This window comes from Mercenaria mercenaria, chromosome 11 (genome assembly GCF_021730395.1).
Source record: "Mercenaria mercenaria strain notata chromosome 11, MADL_Memer_1, whole genome shotgun sequence".
Classification (NCBI taxonomy): Eukaryota; Metazoa; Mollusca; class Bivalvia; order Venerida; family Veneridae; genus Mercenaria; species Mercenaria mercenaria.
The window spans coordinates 79,850,046-79,871,196 of record NC_069371.1 but is presented as its reverse complement, the minus strand read 5'-3'; the positions used below and the strand labels follow the sequence as shown (position 1 = coordinate 79,871,196).

Below are 21,151 nucleotides of genomic sequence, written 5' to 3'. Positions count from 1 at the left end.
TCCCATCAAAGGTGAAATTCAACTTGAGTAAACCCTCCACCCCCCAGGTTAATATATCTATAAGCAAAGGGAAACAACCCATTGCTCATAGTACGAAAATATCCTATGTAGTAGTCCCCCATTATGATAGTCTGCTAACGTTCTACATTTTAACTTCAATTGTGGAGGGTGGCTCTTGTGGATCTGGCTCTAAAATTGTGGATCCGGCTCCAGAATTGTGGATTCTGCTCCCACCACTTTTATACTACTCATGTACATAAAATATATTAACTTTTGTTAAATCCTATTTTCAATACTTGTCTTCACTAATACATGTATTTGATAAAGGCTTCGGTATATATAAACGTCATAGGAAGTTTAATTGAATACATTTTTTCCGCATTAACTCAATTAAAAGCCTCAACTGTACTGTAAAGACACGTGCAGTATTGAAAGTAGTGCTTTACTAACCATGTAAGATATTAAACATCTATTTCAAAAGATCTGTCATTTATTTTTAACATATACTTAAAAGCCTAATAGGACTTTCAGACAGCTACACTACAAAGTTCTTCGGAGTGCCGGTTTTATGGTTAACAGCAGCCAGTTCTATGACAGATGAAGCAAGGACATGGAAAGAAGGTTGCAACTTCCAAGCCCCGTCAACATCACGTTCAAATTTGCATCGTGTGTTCTGGTGGAATAATTTTTCTACTTGTTTCGGCATGTCTTGTAAATCAACTTCTTCTCTGAAAATCAGGATAATGGGTTTTTGTAATTCTTGCGCTTCCTTAATCTCGATATTGCACCATGGTTTGTTACAAAATTCTAACGAGATAACAAAAATTATCACTGATGAATTTTCCATATTTGTCATGATCTCCGTGATTACAGGAAATCCTGGTCGGAAGTACCGATCTCCGGTACAGATATGATCGCCGCGGACTTTGGTCTTGATACAAATTTCCTCATTCAGTTGGTTTACGAGATGTGACATCACGAAATCCGTATCTTCTGAACAATAGGATACAAACGCAAGAAAATGTTCGTCGTTTGTCTTCAACTGGCGTAATAATTCTACTATTTTGTTTTGTTTCTTTTTGTACCGAACTGCTAAAGCAATGCAAATGGCTGTAAGATAGAAAAGCGTTATGGAAATGTACACTCCGATTATAAGTGACTGTTGAAATTTCTTTTTCTTACAATAGTCTGTAATTTTCTCAAAGGCATTTTGTTTTATGTCAAGCTTTTCATCCTCGTAAATACACATCCCTCCGCGGACAAAAGGCGAATCTCGGATCCATTCAATGGCACTTGTATCATCACACGTACATTTTAATTCATTTCCGGTAATGTTTATGATCAAATTTGCCCCGTTTATTAAATTTGCTTCAACAAATGGTCTCTGATAAATTTGGGAAATTTCCTTCAGGAAACAAATTTCAAGGTTGTTGTCAACTGCATATAAATATTGCAAATTGGGTATTAAGTTTGTCTTAATAGATAAAGTTTTCAGACGGTTTCCTGCAACATTGATTTCCTTCAGCTTTGTGTTTTTGCTAAACATACCTGATGGAAGTTTAGATATCTGATTGTATGCCAAATTTATATCCTCCAAGTCTGTAAATGTATGAAGAAAAATTTCAAAGTCTAAGGGATTACTTCTTTCCATTTCATGCAGTCTATTATGGGCAAGGTTTATTTTGCGGATATAATGTCCTGGGTCCAGCGATTTCGGGTGAATGTAATGAATGTTATTGAAGGAGACGTCAAATTCTGAACCAGGTATAAGGGGCATATTTTTAAACGATACATTAAAGTTTTCCATAAAATTCCGTCTGAAATACATATATTTCACTCTCCAGGTTATCCCCGTTGCATTAAAAACAACGCCATTGTCAAACGATAGGGGTCGCGGCTTCGATGGTAAAACTTCATTGTAGTACAACGTTTCAGTGCCGCATATAAAAGAAAAATGTGTATTAAAAATTTCAATGAACCAGGTGTCTGACGTCAGCATTCTGCTCCTGATGAAATCTTCTAATGGTACAATAGCTGCTTCTGATAAATCTAACACCTTTAAGCTCTCACATGTCACGCTCTCAAATTGATATACTGAAACGAGAGAAGTTTTCCGTAAACTAAACTTTTCCAGTGTTTGGCATAACTTTCTAAGCTCCGCTATAGGAAATTCCATATGTGTGTTATCCAATATTATAGTTTTAATTGACCTTGAACGAAGTACTGAAACAAGTGCGCTAAATTCATTCCCGTATATAGGCTTGCTTGGCACCAGCAAGAGCTGCAACTCTGACAGGTCTATCGTCTCTAGGGAAGGAAGGATATTTACTTCTTTTAAAGTTTCAATAACTTGATATATCTCTAGATGCGAATTTCCAGACAGGTTTAAAGTTTTCACATTTTCGAGGCCAGAAAAATACCTAGCATGTTGGACCTTGTACATATATGAAGCGGGACTGGAACCGAAACCGTGTAGTCCCAGATATTGGAGCTGTTTAAAGGGTCTGAAGGAACTGTTTGCGAAATGAAAATAAATCATGTCGCCCCCTGTATACTCGTATGTGATATCTAATTTAATGACGTTTGACCAATTTGTAAATGTAGAGGACATTTCAGTGTTCCACGAAGTGTTGGATGTTGTCAAGAGAACCTCTGTTATGTTGTCGGGTATATATTCATTTAGAACCATTCTGTTGCACCTAAGTACATGACCTTCACATTCACACTTTTTTGGGCACATGATTCTGTCAGATACCTCGGAGCAAACTCCACCAAAAAATATCCAGATAAATATACCTGAAAGAAATGAATATAGACAACATCATATCATTACGTTACTTCAACTGGCGAAATATTTCTGCCTTAAAAATGTATACTAAGAAAGCTAAAAGTTGGTACCCCATGAATTTATTGATATTAGTATAAAAACAGAAAATGCTAAGACTAGCATAATATAAAATACCACATGCTCACCGAGTATGAAATTGCTGAAATCAGGGGAGGGCGTTAAAACGTTTCTGAGAGAAGACATTGAAACTTCGTTAAAATCCTTATATAAAATACGATATATTTACCGAGTTAGAAGTTGTTGTTCTTAGGGAAGGAGGTTAAAGGGGCTACCTTATAACGAGGGGAGTAGATACAGAAAACCTATATTATCAGCTTAAAAAACTAAAATAACAAATACATGAAATTTCACAGAACTTTCATCGAAAAATGACTTTTATACACGTAAACAGCAATATATTGACATTTTATAATTTTGTATGTTAGTGTATTGGTTGGCGTGACACTTATAAAAAGTATTCTTGACCGCTGTATCCGTGAGTAACGCAAAATCAAGCAATATAAATGAAATGAATTAACTGGCACGCAGAAAATATTTTGATTTAAATGCCATATCCTAACGTTCAAAAGGAGTTTGTATAATTCTTAATTATTCGAAAGTAAAATCATAATCACTTTCGCGTATCATGTATCAACACCGACAGCATGCACATTAGCGGAACATTTCACCAGATAAATTCCCTTGCGAAGAATTAATGGCAAGTTAATGCCTTCACTCGCGCGCAACGCTCCTTGCCTATCTGGCCCATAAACCGAAGAAACCATCCAGCCAAAATTGCTTACATGTCCTCATCGAAGTTAATATCTTCCATGAAAAAGTGATTACGTAGATTTTTGTACACAATTTGTTTCAAATCATTATTCATTTAGTGCACGAATCTAACTAGATCTATACTGAAAGTGGCTACCACTTTAACCGTGCAGTCACGATGATAAGACAGAAGTATTTGTAATAATTGTGATGATCATCCAATATGCCGTCTATTCCTAAAAAAGCAATCTATTCATAGTAACATTATATCCATGTGATCATAAGAATGATATACTTTATCACTAAAAAGCAACTTGGTTATATTCTAGACCAAATCCATGTTCCTGTGATAAAACTAACACAAGTAGTAAATAGGTACTACTCGTCAGTGTAATCAAATAAGTTTGATGCACATGCTGCATAGGACGCAATATTATCAAATGCTCGATATTTTATATACATTTGAGGTATAATTGCAACAATTCTTAGGAAAACTCCACTAAAACTAATGTGCAGTATTGGTAGTAGTGCTTTACCGACCATGTAATACTGTATAAAATCTACTTGGACAGCTGTTTTATTTATTATCTAGATCAAGCCTTATGGGACTTACAGACCGCTACACGACGAAGTTCTTTGATGTGCCGGTTTTATTGTTAACAGCAGCCAGTTCTAAGACAGAGGAAGCAAGGACATGGAAAGAAGGTTGCAATCTCCAAGCCCCGTCAATATCACGTTCAAATTTGCATCGTGTGTTCTGGTGGAATAATTTTTCTACTAGTTTCGGCATGTCTTGTAAATCAACTTCTTCTCTGAAAATCAGGATAATGGGTTTTTGTAATTCATACGCTTCCTTGATCTCAATGTGGCACCATGTTTTGTTGCAAAATTCTAGCGAGATAACAAAAATTATCACTGCTGAATTCTCCATTTTTGTCATAATCTCGTTGATTACCGGAAATCCTGGTCGGAAGCACCGATCTCCGGTACAGATATGATCGCATCGGACTTTGGTCTTGATACAAATTTCCTCATTCAGTTGGTTTACGAGATGTGACATCACGAAATCCGTATCTTCTGAACAATAGGATACAAACGCAAGAAAATGTTCGTCGTTTGTTTTCAGCTGACGTAATAATTCTACAATCAGATGTTGTTTCTTTTTATACCGAACTGCCAAAGCAATGCAAATGGCTGAAAGATAGAAAAGCGTTATGGAAATGCATACTCCGATTATAAGTGACTGTTGAAATTTCTTCTTCTTACAGTAGTCTGTAATTTTCTTAAAGGCATTACGTTTTATGTCAAGCTTTTCGTCCTCATAAACACACCTTCCTCCTCGGACAATAGGAGAATCTCGAATCCATTCAATGACTCTTGTATCCTCACACGTACATTTTAATTCATTTCCGGTAATGTTTATGATCAAATTTGCCCCGTTTGTTAAAATTGCTTCAACAAAGGGCCTCTGATATATTTCGGAAATTTCCTTAAGATCAATGATTTCAAGGTTGTTGTCTACGGCGTCTAAATATTGCAAACTGAGTATTAAGTTTGTCTTAATAGATAAAGTTTTCAGCCGGTTTCCTGCAACATTGATTTCCTTCAGCTTTGTGTTTTTGCTAAACATACCTGATGAAAGTTCAGATATCTGATTGTATGCCAAATTTATATCCTCCAAGTCTGTAAATGTATGAAGAAAAATTTTGAAGTCTAACGGATTATTTCTTTCCATTTCATGCAATCGATTATGGGCAAGGTTTATTTTGCGGATATAATGTCCTGGGTCCAGCGATTTCGGGTGAATGTAATGAATGTTATTGAAGGAGACGTCAAATTCTGAACCAGGTATAAGGGGCATATTTTTAAACGATACATTGAAGTTTTCCATAAAATTCCTTCTGAAATACATATATTTCACTCTCCAGTTTATCCCCGTTGCATTATAGACAACGCCATTCTCGAACGATAGGGGTCGCGGCTTCGATGGTAAAACTTCATTGTAGTACAACGTTTCAGTGCCGCATATAAAAGAAAAATGTGTATTAAAAATTTCAATGAACCAGGTGTCTGACGTCAGCATTCTGCTACTGATGAAATCTTCGTATGGTACAATAGCTGCTTCTGACAAATCTAACACCTTTAAGCTCTCACATGTCACGTGATCGAATTCATATACTGCAATGATCGTAGTTTTCCGTAAACTAAACTTTTCCAGTGTTTGGCATAACTTTCTAAGCTCCGCTATAGGTAATTCCATATGTGTGTAATCCATTATTATAGTTTTAATTGACCTTGACTTGAGTACTGAAACAAGTGCGCTAAATTCATTCCTGTATATAGGCACGTTTTCCAAGAGCTGAAACTCCGACAGGTCTATCGTCTCTAAGGAAGGCAGAGTATTTACTTCTTTCAAAGCTTCAATAACTTGATATATCTCTAGATGCGAATTTCCAGACAGGTTAAGAGTTTTCACATTTTCGAGGCCAGTAAAACATCCAGCATGTAGAACATAGTCGATATATGAAGCGGACCTGGAACCGAAACCGTGTATTCCCAGATACTGGAGCTGTTTAAGAGGTCTGAGGGAATTGTTTAAAAAATGAAAATAAATCGTGTCGCCCGCTGCATACTCGTGTGTGATATCTAATTTAATCACGTTTGACCAATGTGGAAAGGAATGGGACATTTTAGTGTTCCACCAATTGTCGGATGTTGTCAAGAGAACCTCCGTTATGCTATCTGGAATAGGTTCATTTAGAACCATTCTGTTGCACCTAAGTACATGACCTTCACATTCACACACTTCTGGACATAAGTTTCTGTCAGCTACCTCGGAGCGAACTCCACCAAAATATATCCAGATAAATATACCTGAAAGTAATTAAGAATATAGGTATACTCATAATATGATATTACCATTAAGTCAGTATTCCTACTGCCATTTTTTTTCTGCTTTTACTATGTAGACTAAGAAAGATGAAAGGTGGTCTACCATGCAACACAATATTGTAATTTATTGATATAACCATGGGAGGGAGATCGTAATATAAAATACCACATGTTCAACGAGTATAAAGTTGCTGTAATGATGGGGGTCGTGGTCAGGAGAAGGCGTCAAAACTTCTATAACCCTTCTATATAAAATCGTTATGTATTTATCCTGATGAAGGCATAAGCGCCGAAACGTTGATAAAAGGTAAATATATTCGCGTGTTGTTGTTGAAATTTACCATCGTAGAATCATTATATAAAATACGACATATTCACCGAGTTAGAAGTTGTTGTACTCAGGGGCGGAGGTTAAAGGGACATACCATATAACGAGAGGAGTAGACACAGAAAACCTATATTGTTAGCTAAATGAACCTTAAGTAACAAATAAATGAAATTTCACAGAAGAACTTGCATCGAAAAATGTCATTTTAGGCATGTACACAGCAATATAGTGACATTTTAAAATTAATCGCTATCCACTCTTTTATTGAACAACAAGAAGAAGAAATGTATCTGATTTAAATTTTACATTAGTAAGAACGATAATAGTTGAAAGGTTTTTTGTAAGAATGATAAAGCGTTTAAATATCTATCCAACTGTTCCCCTGCTAGCTTGCTACCTTTCCCCTTTCGACTGCTACGTACGAATAAGCGCGTTGTAGGTGTTGCAATGGCGCAGAACCAGAGTGACAGAAAAACAAGAATTGTCGGCGTCCTTCGATGTAATGTAAGTAAATTAATTTCGGATGGTTTTCAGTTGCACCAAGTGATAGGGTATGCCTCATTAAAACTTTGCTGTAAACAGGAGAGGACGGGAATCAAGGAACAGGTTTTCAGGAAAACAATACCCGGAAGATTAGATGTTATGTCGAAAAATACGTTCCCGATATATCATATGAGCCGCGCCAACCAACATAGTGCGTTTGCGACCAGCATGGATCCTGACCATACTGCGCGGATGCTTTCAAAGCCTTTGGAATTAGAGAAACTGCTAGCGAACAGCATGGATCCTGACCAAACTGCGCGGGTGCGCAGGCTGGCCTGGATCCATACTGGTCGCAAACGCACTATGTTTGTTTTCCCATGGCGTGGTTCATATCATCTGCCGTATAAACTGAAAAAAAATGTTTTTAAGGACGGTTTATTATTATATTGTCAATACAGACGGTTTTTGACAATGGCTCGGTCTGTTGTTTTACATAAGGCCATTATGAAAACATATGTAGACCACAGTATATTACTCAATTAAATGGAACTACCAGCATTGTGATTTTATCGTGTTAAATGTTAATCAAATGAATATACAAAAGGTCTCTGTGAAGTGATCAGAATAGGAGAATAGCAGTATTAATGCAGCAGAATAGCAGATTAACTCCACTAGAAAAGCAGAATAGCAGATTAACTCCAGCAGAATATCAGATTAACTCCAGCAGAATATCAGAATAACTCCAGCAGAATAGCAGATTAACTCCAGCAGAATAGCAGATTAACTCCAGCAGAATAACAGAATAACTCCAGCAGAATAGCAGATTAACTCCAGCAGAAAAGCAGAATAGCAGATTAACTCCAGCAGAATATCAGAATTACTCCAGCAAAATAGCAGATTAACTCCAGCAGAAAAGCAGAAGAGCAGATTAACTCCAGCAGAATATCAGAATAACTCCAGCAAAATATCAGAATAACTCCAGCAGAATAGCAGATAAACTCCAGCAGAAAAGCAGAATAGCAGATTAACTCTAGCAGAATATCAGAATAACTCCAGCAAAATATCAGAATCACTCCAGCAGAATAGCAGATTAACTCCAGCAGAGAAGCAGAATAGCAGATTAACTCCAGCAGAATATCAGAATAACTCCAACAGAATATCAGAATAATTCCAGCAGAATAGCAGATTAACTCCAGCAGAATATCAGAATAACTCCAGCAGAATAGCAGATTAACTCCAGCAGAAAAGCAGAATAGCAGATTAACTCTAACAGAACTTGAAAGCAGAATAGACGATTAACTCCAGCAGAATAACAGAATAACTCCAGCAGAATAGCAGATTAACTCCAGCAGAAAAGCAGAATAGCAGATTAACTCTAGCAGTAAAGCAGAATAGCAGATTAACTCTAGCAGAAAAGCAGAATAGCAGATTAACTCCAGCAGAATAACAGAATAACTCCAGCAGAATAGCTAGAGTTGGTCTGCTTTTTTTGCTATTCTGCTGAAGTTTTTTTTTTTTTTTGCTATTCTTCTAAAGTTATTCTGCTATTTTGCAATTCTGCTGGAGCTATTCTGCTATTCTTCTAGCTTAGGCTAATGTTAATTGTGCGAGGTAATAAGCGAGACGTATGATGTAAAAGTCGGTCTAAAAGTTGTTCGTAACTGACAAAAATGGTTTCTTAATATATCATGGTTACATGTTTACCGCAAAAATAGTCTTAGGCTAATTTTAATTGTTTCCGCACCGAATTTTTATGATTTCTAATGTTTTTGTTCTTCCAGTCTCCGCATAAAAATAGAAAACAACTTTTTATTAGATTTTGAATCGAAACCATGATAATCGTATAGCATATGATCTAACTGAGAAAGTGAGTTATTACACTTAAATGTTTCGTTCGCAAATAATAAAGTTATTGCCGTTTTTCGAATATTACTGACTGACACAATGATGATATACGCGCAATCGACGGTTTGCTTCAGACCGATCAAATTGTTTAAATTGATAGATAAATAATTAGAATTATCATCATGCAAGTAACAAAAGTCAAGCTTTAGTGATAAGATGTATAATATATATTAAAACATACCTGTCAAAGAAGTCATCCTTTTTTTAGTTTTAGTTAGGACTGCTAAGCTCAGATCAACTATCAAAATATTGTCCGTCAAGTACCATGCATAATTTCAAGTAGACAAATGCGCAGGAGTAAGTGGTTGTGAACAGTCACTGCCTTTAGACAGCAATAATTTAGAGGGCGGTGCTACATGATTCGAATAATCTCGTTAGTTGGTCACATGGTCATGAAATTACGTCAACATTTGAGCCGTGCCATGAGAAAACCAACATAGTGGCTTTGCGACCAGCATGGATCCAGACCAGCCTGCGCATCCGCGCAGTCTGGTCAGGATCCATGCTGTTCGCTAACGGCTTCTCTTATTGCTATAGGTTTTGAAAGCGAACAGCATGGATCCTGACCAGACTGCGCGGATGCGCAGGCTGGTCTGGATCCATGCTGGTCGCAAAGCCACTATGTTGGTTTTCTCATGGCGCGGCTCATTTTAAAGACGTTATAAATATGGTGACATTATTTTTCTAGGATGGACAAAATTTTGAGGGACCCCACCACGCCCCTTCCCATTCTCCCATTGTGAAGCAAACTACATTTTCAGTTTTAAAGGGAATTCATCAAAACTTCATACATATATTTCTTATGAAGAATGAATATACGGGACTTTTATTATTTCTCAGATGTACGAATTTTGGACATCCATAACCCCGTCCTCCTCAAGTTTTCTTGAGCAAACTTTTTCATAATTTATAAATTGTTTAACATGAAATTACATACATCTGATCACCATGAAGTGTAGATGTCCATAACATCTTATTTCTGGGTAGACAGAGACTGGGGGTCACCCATACCCTATCCCCAAAAAATGATTTCCTTTTTAAAACTTCATATAAATAATCACCATTGAAGACACATTTTTGGGGGTAGGGGCCCCTATACCCCACCCAACCCCGCAATTTGCACACACTAAAAAGTATTTCTTTCTTCTTTTGAAACTTCATACACATGATCTGCATAGAATGAAGACAAGACTGATATAATTGTTTCGGGGATGTACTAAGGCGAGGGCACACATATACCTATTTCCCTGAAGATTGTGCTGCAAACTAATGTCCATATAACCCGATCTTTTAGACACACCTCATGTTTGACATTCGTCCCTTTTACAGTTTGATTTTGATTCTGTTAGACAGAACCGTTGAAACAATCCGTGCTAGGCAGTATTACAAACCTACTGGAACTGGGCTAGTTTGATAATATTTTTGTCTTCTTGCCTGGTCTCGTCAAATCGTAAATGATGTATTTTGCTGCTGCGTACTATGATAGCAAAATAAATTCTCTCAAATCGTCCTAAAATGATAACAATATAAAACTCCTACAAGATAGAAAAAAAATATGTATTTTTATTTCTGTGATGAACTGTTTGCAGAGCTTGCAAGACATTGTTTATTGATAAATAGATAAATAAAACATTGAAGAGCTAGATTAAACAAATGTCAAGAAAGGAGACTTCAAACTAAGTACTTTCTAAACACTACTTTAAAGTTTCCTTTAAAATGCATTTTGGTTTCACTAAACAATACTAGGTCAAGAGGTAATTGTACCAGTCAAGTAATTCACTGTTTGATCCACAAATCTGTAACAAAAATTTAGTGAATTGCGACTTCATGTCGCCAAATTAATTTATCTTCAAACGTGGTGGTAGAATCCTTTTAAAATTTCAAGATGTATTTTACGATTTTACGATGTCAGTTGTGTAGCGGTTCTCGTGAAGCTCTATTGGTAGAGCGTTGGCGCGGAAAGCCGAAGGTCCGAGGTTCGAACCCCGGTCGAGGCTGCACCATTTTCCTAAGACTGTCACAATTGTATGGCCAAAACGTATTTTCCAATACAAACTCTTGCTTACAAGATATTAACTTTTTTGTCGAAAGTTTACTAACTATTGATATGCGTGTGAATGTTATTTTCATTCTAACTAAGAAGTCCTGAAATTGTTTTAACAATCATGCAAGCGATCTGTGTTCGATTCCCGGTCTCGGCTGATATCCCGACTAGTGTTCAGTGCTACGTGATTAATCGTATTAGCATTGTTTCCGGAAGTAAAGGTCTAAAATGCTGGGTATGTAAATATATGTCATCTGACATGTGATCAACTTATATGATCCAGTCCAGGTGGGGACTCCCTGCCACTAGACAAGAAACTTTTACCTCCATCGGAGTTCTTTTGAATGGCGTATAATTCAAATTATATTTACTATACTTTGAATTTTATTTTCATACATTTTGATAGAAAATTGATAAAGACATCCTTACGGAAAAGATTGCACAAGTAGTACCAGTCCCGTTAATTGTTTCATTAATTTGATACCCAAAATAGACTTATTGACACTTCCTTGTCACTATATTTTCATCGAACAGTTCATACTTCTCAATTGTTTATAAGTAATGTTGATAAATATATAAAACACTTGAAATTTAACAGCTGGGGAGTGCAACAATTTGCTGTGCATCAGCTATATTTTGAAAAATTTATGAAGTGGTGGAGAGTAACTTTAAGCATGTTTACATTATTTGTCTGGATTCAGAGGAAAAAATAGTGCAAATAAAGTTTCATCTTTATTACATTAAAAGCTCTTCTGCTATAATTTTCCAGTTAAACATTAAAGATTCTTAACAAAAATATAATATACATGAAAATATTTTAAATGATTTTTTTTACTTATTTTGAAAAAAAAAACCCTGGTATTTCGCCTAAATATAAAACGGTATGTTTTAGATAAAAATATATAATTAAATTTTTAAATGTATTTTTTGTGAATATTTTGAGAAAACGTTTATTCGGCATTGTTCTGTGCTCTTGCTCTCTTCTTTTCTACCACGTCTTTGTCTCGGTCGCGGTGCAGGTAGTCGTAGACGTTCGGTAACCCGGTCACCACGCATGCGCTCAGGGCACTTCGGTATAAATTCATGTCTGTGGCGTCATACCTAAAAAAATGATAAGAATGATGGTCCTAAATCAATAAAACTGAGTCTCCAAAATGCACATTTTTTTATTTCTGTGCAAAATCCTAAAGTTGACCAATACAAGTATTAAAATTTCTAACCGATTGCCTTGTAACAAAGAAGTACATTGTATAAAATACATTTATTTTTATAACTCTTTGCTTGTAATTAGACCAGAGCTTCAATATTTACACATCATCATCATCATCATCATCATCATCATCATCAGTAATCGCGTCAATCTGAAAGAGTATACTCGTGATTCGGCATCTGTCAATTTAATATATTTTATAACATTCCACTACTTAAATTAACAAAACAGAAACAGCAAAGGGTTCTGCACGGGCTCTCAGACAATATCGGGACTAGTCAGGCATAGAAGCAGGTCTGGGTGGGGGTGGCAAGGGCCAGGGGTGGGAGAAAATGGACCAACCACCCAAGTTTTTTTTTAGGTTTGGGAGTCATGTATGGTTTGCCCCTTCCGCAACCCCCACTCACACATACACACATCCCCCATCCCCCAACAACATTTTACCGAAAAAAAACTGGTCTTTTTTCAGATAAAATGTAGATAGTTGATAAAAGGAAGAAAAGGCCAATTTGGAGGGCATTTACATTATACTGATATATTGTCAATAACGGTGAAGAACGTTTTTAAATTTTTTATGGTTGTCCGAGAGTTTTTATGGAATATCTGGGTAGATTTAGCTGGTCGCACCCCCACTATTGGCTCCCTAACTACGGTTTCACTCCTATGCAATTGGTCCAACTTCGATACATGCTGAAGTTACTCCCGTGGAATATTTGCCAAAGTCACGTTCAAGTTCACCAACATTTCCAAATGCGCTCAAATCTTAAACATAGGTTTCGCCCGGCTATTCTAATACTGTGATATTGAGTTTTCTTTATTGATAAGTAATGAAATAAGTAAATGTTTACCATTCATCTGTTGTACCATCATAGCATTCCACGTTGAAAATGGTTGTCATCCCATTGAATCCACCAATGGCAAAAATCATGTCATCAAGCACCTTAAGTGGACAAAAAGTAATTCAAATATATAGAAGAAACACAGGTATAGTCGAACTTCGTTCGCTCAAACTGGGATAATTCGAACACTACTATTCGCTCGAATTCATCGTCAGGCCCCGGCAATATTCCTATATATTGTATATTATTTTAACGCTCGAATTACCGATAACTCGAACAAATCTGGCCTGTCCCACTGAGTTCGAGCGAATGAAGTTTGTCTGTATAAGTATCCTTTCCCCTAAATGGAAGAATCGAAGAAGTCTTTGATGAGCCAGCATAGCAAAAAGCACAGTATATTCGACCTGGAAAGGAAACTGGCGCATGTGCCTAACCAAAATAGAACCAAAATAATGTTTCCCGACACTAGATTTTGATGTATGTCAATTAAAATGAAAACGAATTTCCAAAGAAGGATCCGGGAGAGGGCGAGCCCAGCGAACCCCAACCCTGTAATCCGGCAAGCCTATATTTTTATAGCCTAAATTGAGACCTCAGTTTTTTGGGGCTTTTTAATTTTCGGCTCGCTTCGTTCGCAAAACCCTTTATCAGTAGTTTTTTGTAAATTTGTGAACGACAGTTAAATAGAAATGCTATCATGTGTGCCATATTACCGGGAATTTTAATGATGTCATTGTGTCAAACTATATGTGCTAAGATATAAGTCAGATTTTTCCATTTGAGCCGAATGTTTTCCGAAAAGGCATACCTCCGGGCCCCGCAAGAAATTCTGCTTCCCCTACCAAAATACTGGAACCCACGACCCAAGATGTCTCTCGATAAGAATGGAAATTAATGTATGTTATAGCCTGTCAATTAATGTATGTCGATATGTGGACATTTTTGTCTCTCAATTTAAACTGAAAAAAGTCTGTCTATAGGAATGGAAATTAATCTCCGTCAATTAGAAAAGAAATTATGTCAAAACTTACCTCGACAGCAAAGTTTGACCTCGGGCTGTACATTTCCGGTAGACTGGTCCAGCTGTCTTTAACAGGGTTGTACTTCTCTCCTGTGTTCATCCTGGAGATACCATTGAAACCTCCTAACGCAAATACGTGGTCCCTGTAGAGGATTATACAAAATATACCTGAGGCGGATGATTGTATTGCATCATTCAATAAATGCTGAAACATCAAATTTGTTTATCACATGGTCCATATTTGTATCATTATAATCTGATTCTCAAATGATTCACATCTGTGATACTGGCGCAAAAAGGATAGTCCAAATGGCTTCATTTTACATTACCCTTGAACTATGACAACCTGTATATACCGGTTTTGACAGTTGAGGCCAGCAGCAAAATGCTTTTTGTTGTTATATATGTCGCGACCAAGCTACTTTAATATAAACAATAAGGGAGAGGCCACGTAGTGACAATCGGCAAGTTCCGTTTGTTTACGTTATCTCTCGGTATGCGATTTCGGCATTCTCCGGTGTTATGAAAAAATCGTAATTTTTTGTTATGGCCGAAGGATGCCGAAATCACATACGAAGGATACGTAATATCACGGAAATAGCCGATTGTCATAACGGATCCACTACCATAATGTAGTAAGACCAGAAAGACGGTGAAAAAGTCCTTACCTGTAAGCAATGACTCCGACGCCACTTCGTCTGTTCCTCATAGGGGCTATCATGGTCCACTGGTTGGTATTTGGGTCATATGCTTCAGCGTTCAGTAAGCATTCCTGACCATTGAAGCCTCCGCAAATGTATATCCTCCCTGCAAAATTGGAAAAATAGTCCCATATACATATATGATTTGAACAATCGCTAACTTGGTCACATTTTGCCGGTCTCGTCAAGTTCGAATGAACGAAGTTCGACTGTAAACGTTATTTTACAACGCATACATTTCTTCTAATTTCGATTAAAGTTGTGAAACTTGGGGAAGTTGTAGTATTGCCGCCTCAGAAGATAAGTTAGAGGGCTTCTAGAATTATTCTAGATACGGACAATTGAGTGACCTTTCCTGACCGTGTTGATTTATATCCAAAAAAGAAACAAAACAAAGAAAAAAAGAAAACAAACATTATAAAACCCTAAATGGCATAGCTCGCGAGTATCTCAAAGTGCTCTTGGAACGGCTCCACTCAGTACATACAAAATTAAACTTCAGTAAAATACTCTTAACCCTTATCATGCTGGACACGATTGGTTCTGCCTTTGCGACCAGTGTAGATCATGATCTGCACTGTTCGCTATTCAGTCTATATCGTTTTGGTAATCACCCCTTTAACAGTTAATGGCACTGTCCAAATTGAAAGATGGACAAGTTCATTACAGAAATTTAGCAGGGTAAGGATTAATCCTTATATTTACAATGGAGCAAATTTCCTTTTAAGCTAGCAGCTAAGTTCTTTTCGTATTATTATGATTTTGTGTAATGTATGTAATTACTGAGGGCCTCAAGGCTTGTTCAGATGTGTTCCTTCGTTAAATTTATTATTACTAATACAATAATTATTACCATTTTTTCTTATTATTATTATCATTATTATTATTACATGTATTTTTATTATAAACGTATTTCTAAATGATGTGTTCACACTTACTTTTAGGTTTTTATGGTGGAACCCTATAAAGCGGCACCCACGCAAAGCTGAAACCCTTACGAACTTAACTCTTGCATACGTCCTTTCTAAAAAAAATATTATCCCAGTAACCGAAAATCCCCCAAAACAGGAGCCCGCCCCCCACATACACACACACCCCACCCCAGCCCCACACCTCAACCGGAAACCCCCTATAAACCGAAAAATCCTACAAACCGGAAACTCTTCAAAGCAGAACTTCTCCCGCAGTCAAATAGATAGTTGGTTTATAGCATTAGAATGTACTTACAAAATAAGAAAAATACATGTATACCATTTATACGAATAAATCCTGATTCATTTTAATCTCTTAATCCCTCTCAATGTAAAGGTATGAAGAAGAGACAAAAATGAGACAAAAATGATAGAAAATGCACATATCACAATGCCAGTCTTGCAAGCGCTGATTACTTGAAATTACAACCAAGACCTCGCATTACGGTGGATTCAAACACTTCACAGAATTTCAAGTTGTGGCAGTTTGATAAGAGACATTGTGTCTGAAATCAGTCGTCCTCCACCTCTCATGCGGGGAAGTTGGTAGTTACTTGTGGACAACAGGTTTGTACTGGTACAGAATCCAGGAGTAATGGTTAGGTTAACTGTCCGCCGTTACATAACTGAAATACTGAACACTGAAAAACGGCGTTAAACCCAAAACAAACAAACAAAATAATTTCATGTTGAATAATAAAGATTCGAAATATTTGTTGAAATCCTTAATTTATATAAATCAAAGTGGACAAGTAAGAAATAAATGACTCGGTCGTACCACTAAGGGATGTAGCGCTGGCATCGCTCCTTTGGTGTGTCATTGGTTGAATCAGTGACCACTGGTTGTTCTGTGGGAAGTATCTCTCCGCTGTGTTCTGGCGATTATGCCCGTCGTAACCGCCCATAGCATATATAAGGCCGTCAAGAGTGGCTGTGCTTACATAACATCTGCGATGAATAACGAGTAAATGAATAAAAACATATGTTAGGGATTAAAACTGCAAGCAGCTGAAACTTTGTAGCTCATTAAGTGGTTTTATAGACTTTGAAAGAACAAAGATTAATATTTAATGTATAGAATCGACGGGTATTTTCAATTGGATATAGTCGAAATAAATATAACGTGTTTTAAAGGGCAGGGAAAACCTGACAATAAGTTAGTTTTATATGAAAGCTATCCTCAAGTCTTTCTTAATACTAATAGAATTTTTAAAATCGGACCACTATTGAAAAAGATATGGCAGTTTGAAATTTAAGAAAATTGCTGATCACGGAGGCAGCCATTTTAGTGTGTTTATGACGTCAATTCTTTATTTAGCAAATAACCTTTTAAATAGAATAATTTCGTATGTTTCTTGATTGTAAGATGTAAACCATGGTAATTTTTTCAGTATAACTGGAAAAAGTAGAGAAATTATTTTACAGAAATAAGTAAATACAGTTCATATATGTATCTAGAAATTTAACAAATCCGCCATTTTGTTTTTTGTTGCCATGGAAACAAAATGGCAGTCATTTTGATCAAATATTTAAATGCTCATAACTTCCTCATTTTAAAGCCGATTTTGAAAGTTCTTTCACTGCTTTAAATGATTTAAGAAATCCTAGCTGACGGAATTAACATAAGAACAACCTGGCTATTCCCTTTAATGACTTTTTCTTTGAAATATCAAAGTAATCTAATAAATTATAATTTTGAAACAGCCGAGACACTATGAATAAATCATTTCGATCTCATATGTATTTTTCTTACAATTAAATAATACTAAGTAACTGGCTGTCTATATTGCGAGCAAAACTTCTTTTTATTCATATGAAAACTCATTATCATGCATGGCTCAAGTGGAGTTGAAATTACAAATGTATCTCATATCTAAGACAGATTTTTTTTAAATTCACTCAGATATGGCTTCTGTAATAACAACTGGAAATTTTGGTTCGATTTTGTATTCTTCGTATGCTAAATTTTCGTCCTAATATTGCCGAAACACCATAAATGAAAACGTCAAAACTCCCCGCAGCGATTACTTCCCCTTACGGCACATCAAATAATGAACGCAAGTGAAGGTAACCCCTGTGAGGAGATCGATAGTCATTAAGGCTCCACTACCTTGTGTCAAAAACATTATTGTCACCAAATATGTAGAAATATAATATAATGTACCTCTTAGCATTCATTGGAGCCACCTCAGCCCAGGTTTTAGAAACGGGATCAAAACAGCGTACAGAGTTAAAATATTCCATTCCATCAAACCCGCCAATAATGTAGATCACATTGCCGAGACATGCCGTGCCGTGATACGCACGTGGTCCTGAAATAAATGATTTTATTATCATTATAAAATAACATTTTGGTAGCATTTTTTCCTGTAAATATTTAGTCAGCAACTGGGGGTGTATCAATGACAAAATAACAGTAAAACACAGGAAGAGATTTTAATACATATATTGAGATTATTTGAGTAAAAATATATTTGGTAATTTCGCAGTAAGAAATATCAAATCATCATTCTTCAGCGGGAACTATCAAATACACAAAATTTAGGTAAAGACATTGAAAAGACATTAATAATAATAATGATAATAATAATAATAATATCTTTATTTATAGAAGGTAGCACATGAAGATATAGATCAGTACAAAAGTAAGCATCTTAATTTTCAATGGGGCTTTCTGAAAAACAGCAACAACCAAATACAATTTACACTGTAACATAACCTAATTAAATAACAACATTTATTTGTTGACTTGCATATGAGATCAAAGAACATCGGATCTTAAATTTTCAGTCGTGGCAACGCCACTCGTATCTAGATGAATATATCAAAAGTGTGTTCGCTCAGTGAATAAAATTTCATTCTCAGTGAACATTACAGTTAAGCTACCAATAAAAGTAAACATACAACATTAATGAAATCCATAGCCCTAAAATTTTAAGTTAAAACTATGCATGGCAAGAAACAAAGCTCACGATTAGTTTAACTTGAATAAAGAATAGTTAAAAATATTTTAACTTACCAGTGTCCATGGCTTCACAAATAATCCATTTATCTGCTCTTGTGTCATATGTCTCTACAATGTTAGTGGGGGATCCTCCGCTCCAGCCCCCTACCACAAACAATATCTCGTGTGGGACACGGGGACGAGCTAATTGGTTCACTGGATCGATCTGAAAAATCAACTGCAAATTTCAATGCACCGAAAACAGAGAGTTTATGTGAATTTTGTACGAGTTGGTACAATAAAAATATCCTGTTTTTTTTAATATCAATTCATTCATTCTTTAATTCTTTTTTCTTTTCTTTTCATTCATTTATTCTTTCTTTCTTTCTTTCTATCACTCATTTATCTATCTGTTTATTTGTATATGTTCCAAAACAGTTTTTAAAACGGACACCTACCTCTTCTTTGCCATCCATGTCAAGGTCATAGAGGAACTTCAGGGTCTCGATAATAATAGGCTTGCAGTTTTCTGATTCCTTCACGTAGGGGTGTGGTTTTACCTGCAAAATATATGTTTACACATTTTGTTCCACAGTGACTATCTGAACGTTTTTTTTTTCTTTTTATTGTATCAGCCCGTCCTTTTAAACACCAACAGCTAAAATCCTGTGTTTTTTCTTGGCATTGTTAAAAGAAGTTACGTCTTCAATAATATCAGTAAACGAACCATATAAGAAGTTATCTGACAGGGATGTGAAAATGGTTTTTGCATTCATGTCCTACCATTAACTTAATAATGTATTTTGAATCCGGCTTTCAACCGGTAGGGATTATTAGTTTCTGTTCTGCTAGCTAAAAAGAAGAAAGTCTGTAAGTCAAAGGCGGGGAAGTGTTAGACAACAAAATAATATTGTAGCTGTTTTGTTTGTTCTAATATGTTTACGCTACAATAAAAGAAAAAAAAAATAGTAGAATATATTCAAACAAACCTTTTCCACAAAGTATTGAGTAGAAAGCAGCCCTAGTCGGATGGATCGCAGAAGCTTTGCCATGCAGTTCCGGCGGCGTTCAGGGTCGTAGTCGATCCACCTTAGCACAGAGTCAAACACCAGTTCTTCGTTCTTCACGTTCAATTCGTCTCGGCTGAGCATTTCCGCAAGCTCTTCGGCGTTCAGCTGCAGGAACTCGTTACTCTGTGTGCAAACTTTACAATAATTATGCATAAGGTAGCGGAAACTGATTCGTTCCAGATTGTGGCAGAAGTAGGCCTTTGCGAATTTATAAATTCCTATGCAATTTTCAGCAACCATCTGTGATGCGAGAAAATCGCAACAAGCTTTGACTATTCCATTTACATGGAACTGGTCTGCTGCCGGTAGCAAAAGCTCAACATTTTCAGCAGTGACATCAACTTGCCGCGTATAGGAATAGTCAATGATGGTTTTCATGACATCAGCACTAACGCCGGGAATTACCACTTCTCTGCGATTGGTGGCAAACATTTCATTTGTAAACAATGCCCTAAAGTATGGGCTACAGGCGGACAAGATAGCTCTGTGAATAGGAAAGACCTGACTTTCAACTTTTATCACGGCGTCCGTCAGTTGTCCTGATTTTCGTAATTCATTTAAAATATTGCATGAATGCGCGCTATACTTGTTCTCTACAGATGCGGAACTGCTTGTTGGTGACTCTTCCCACTCCATGATCACGATTTTTTTTGTATTTTTTATTTGAAATATGCAAGAAAGAAACCTTGACCCTTTGTCGTCTGTTCCTTGTCAACCTTCTTTCGCCCAAACAAAACGGACGTCATTTAGCACTACGGTAACGACGTCAAATAACGGAGATTCGTGAACAGGAAAATGTAAAATATATCGTCGTTTAAAAGAAAAAAAAAGAAATGAAGAAAAAAAATATTTTTGCAATAAAAAAACAAAACATAAAAGGTACGAACAAAATAAATCTACGTCAATTGTATTAAATCTCGTTCAGTCGTGTTTGTAACTGTTCCAGATCACAAAGACGGACGCCGTTATCGACGTCAAACGACGTCACGTTGTTAAGAACTTCTAACGCTTCTGCCTTCAATCTGTGTGCGTGTTTGCTTTCCGTTGTTTGTTTTTCTTGTTATTAATAAAATTACAGTATTTTATCACCTATTGATTTCTGGCTATTCAATAGTACAGTTGAGACCATGTGAAAATTACCCGTC

General features: G+C 36.3%; 2 protein-coding genes across 5 annotated transcripts; both read right to left on the bottom strand.

The window, feature by feature from the left end:
* Positions 1 to 255: 255 nt before the first annotated feature.
* Positions 256 to 9,562, bottom strand: LOC123531493 (toll-like receptor 4). 4 transcript variants are annotated; one of them, XM_045312509.2, is made up of 3 exons: positions 9,388 to 9,561; positions 4,212 to 6,472; positions 2,660 to 2,796 (listed from the first exon to the last, which is right to left on the bottom strand). In XM_045312509.2, exons 1-2 carry the CDS (start codon positions 9,401 to 9,403, stop codon positions 4,218 to 4,220), a joined length of 2,271 nt encoding a protein of 756 aa, XP_045168444.2. In that variant the 5' UTR covers positions 9,404 to 9,561; the 3' UTR covers positions 2,660 to 2,796; positions 4,212 to 4,217. The 4 variants fall into 4 exon arrangements, with proteins under 4 accessions (XP_053373858.1, XP_045168444.2, XP_045168445.2 ...); XM_045312510.2 differs by having other exon boundaries at positions 2,663 to 2,796; positions 4,216 to 6,472; positions 9,388 to 9,562; XM_053517883.1 differs by lacking the exon at positions 4,212 to 6,472 and having other exon boundaries at positions 256 to 2,796; positions 9,388 to 9,550.
* Positions 9,563 to 11,969: 2,407 nt separating this feature from the next.
* LOC123531769 (kelch-like protein 10) lies at positions 11,970 to 20,761 on the bottom strand. Its single transcript, XM_045313009.2, has 9 exons — positions 19,926 to 20,761; positions 19,395 to 19,496; positions 19,012 to 19,162; positions 18,157 to 18,304; positions 16,771 to 16,940; positions 14,989 to 15,127; positions 14,331 to 14,463; positions 13,309 to 13,400; positions 11,970 to 12,351 (listed from the first exon to the last, which is right to left on the bottom strand). Exons 1-9 carry the CDS (start codon positions 20,640 to 20,642, stop codon positions 12,201 to 12,203), a joined length of 1,803 nt encoding a protein of 600 aa, XP_045168944.2. The 5' UTR covers positions 20,643 to 20,761; the 3' UTR covers positions 11,970 to 12,200.
* Between the last annotated feature and the right edge of the window lie 390 nt (positions 20,762 to 21,151).

Excerpts from the sequence above, each read along its gene's own strand:
- LOC123531769 (XM_045313009.2), bottom strand. The coding sequence starts at position 20,642 with ATGGAGTGGGAAGAGTCACCAACAAGCAGTTCCGCATCTGTAGAGAAC. Across the intron at positions 19,497-19,925 it reads CTCAATACTTTGTGGAAAAG|GTAAAACCACACCCCTACGT; the intron begins GTTTGTTTGAAT and ends TATATTTTGCAG. Across the intron at positions 14,464-14,988 it reads GTCGGAGTCATTGCTTACAG|GGACCACGTATTTGCGTTAG; the intron begins GTAAGGACTTTT and ends AATCCTCTACAG.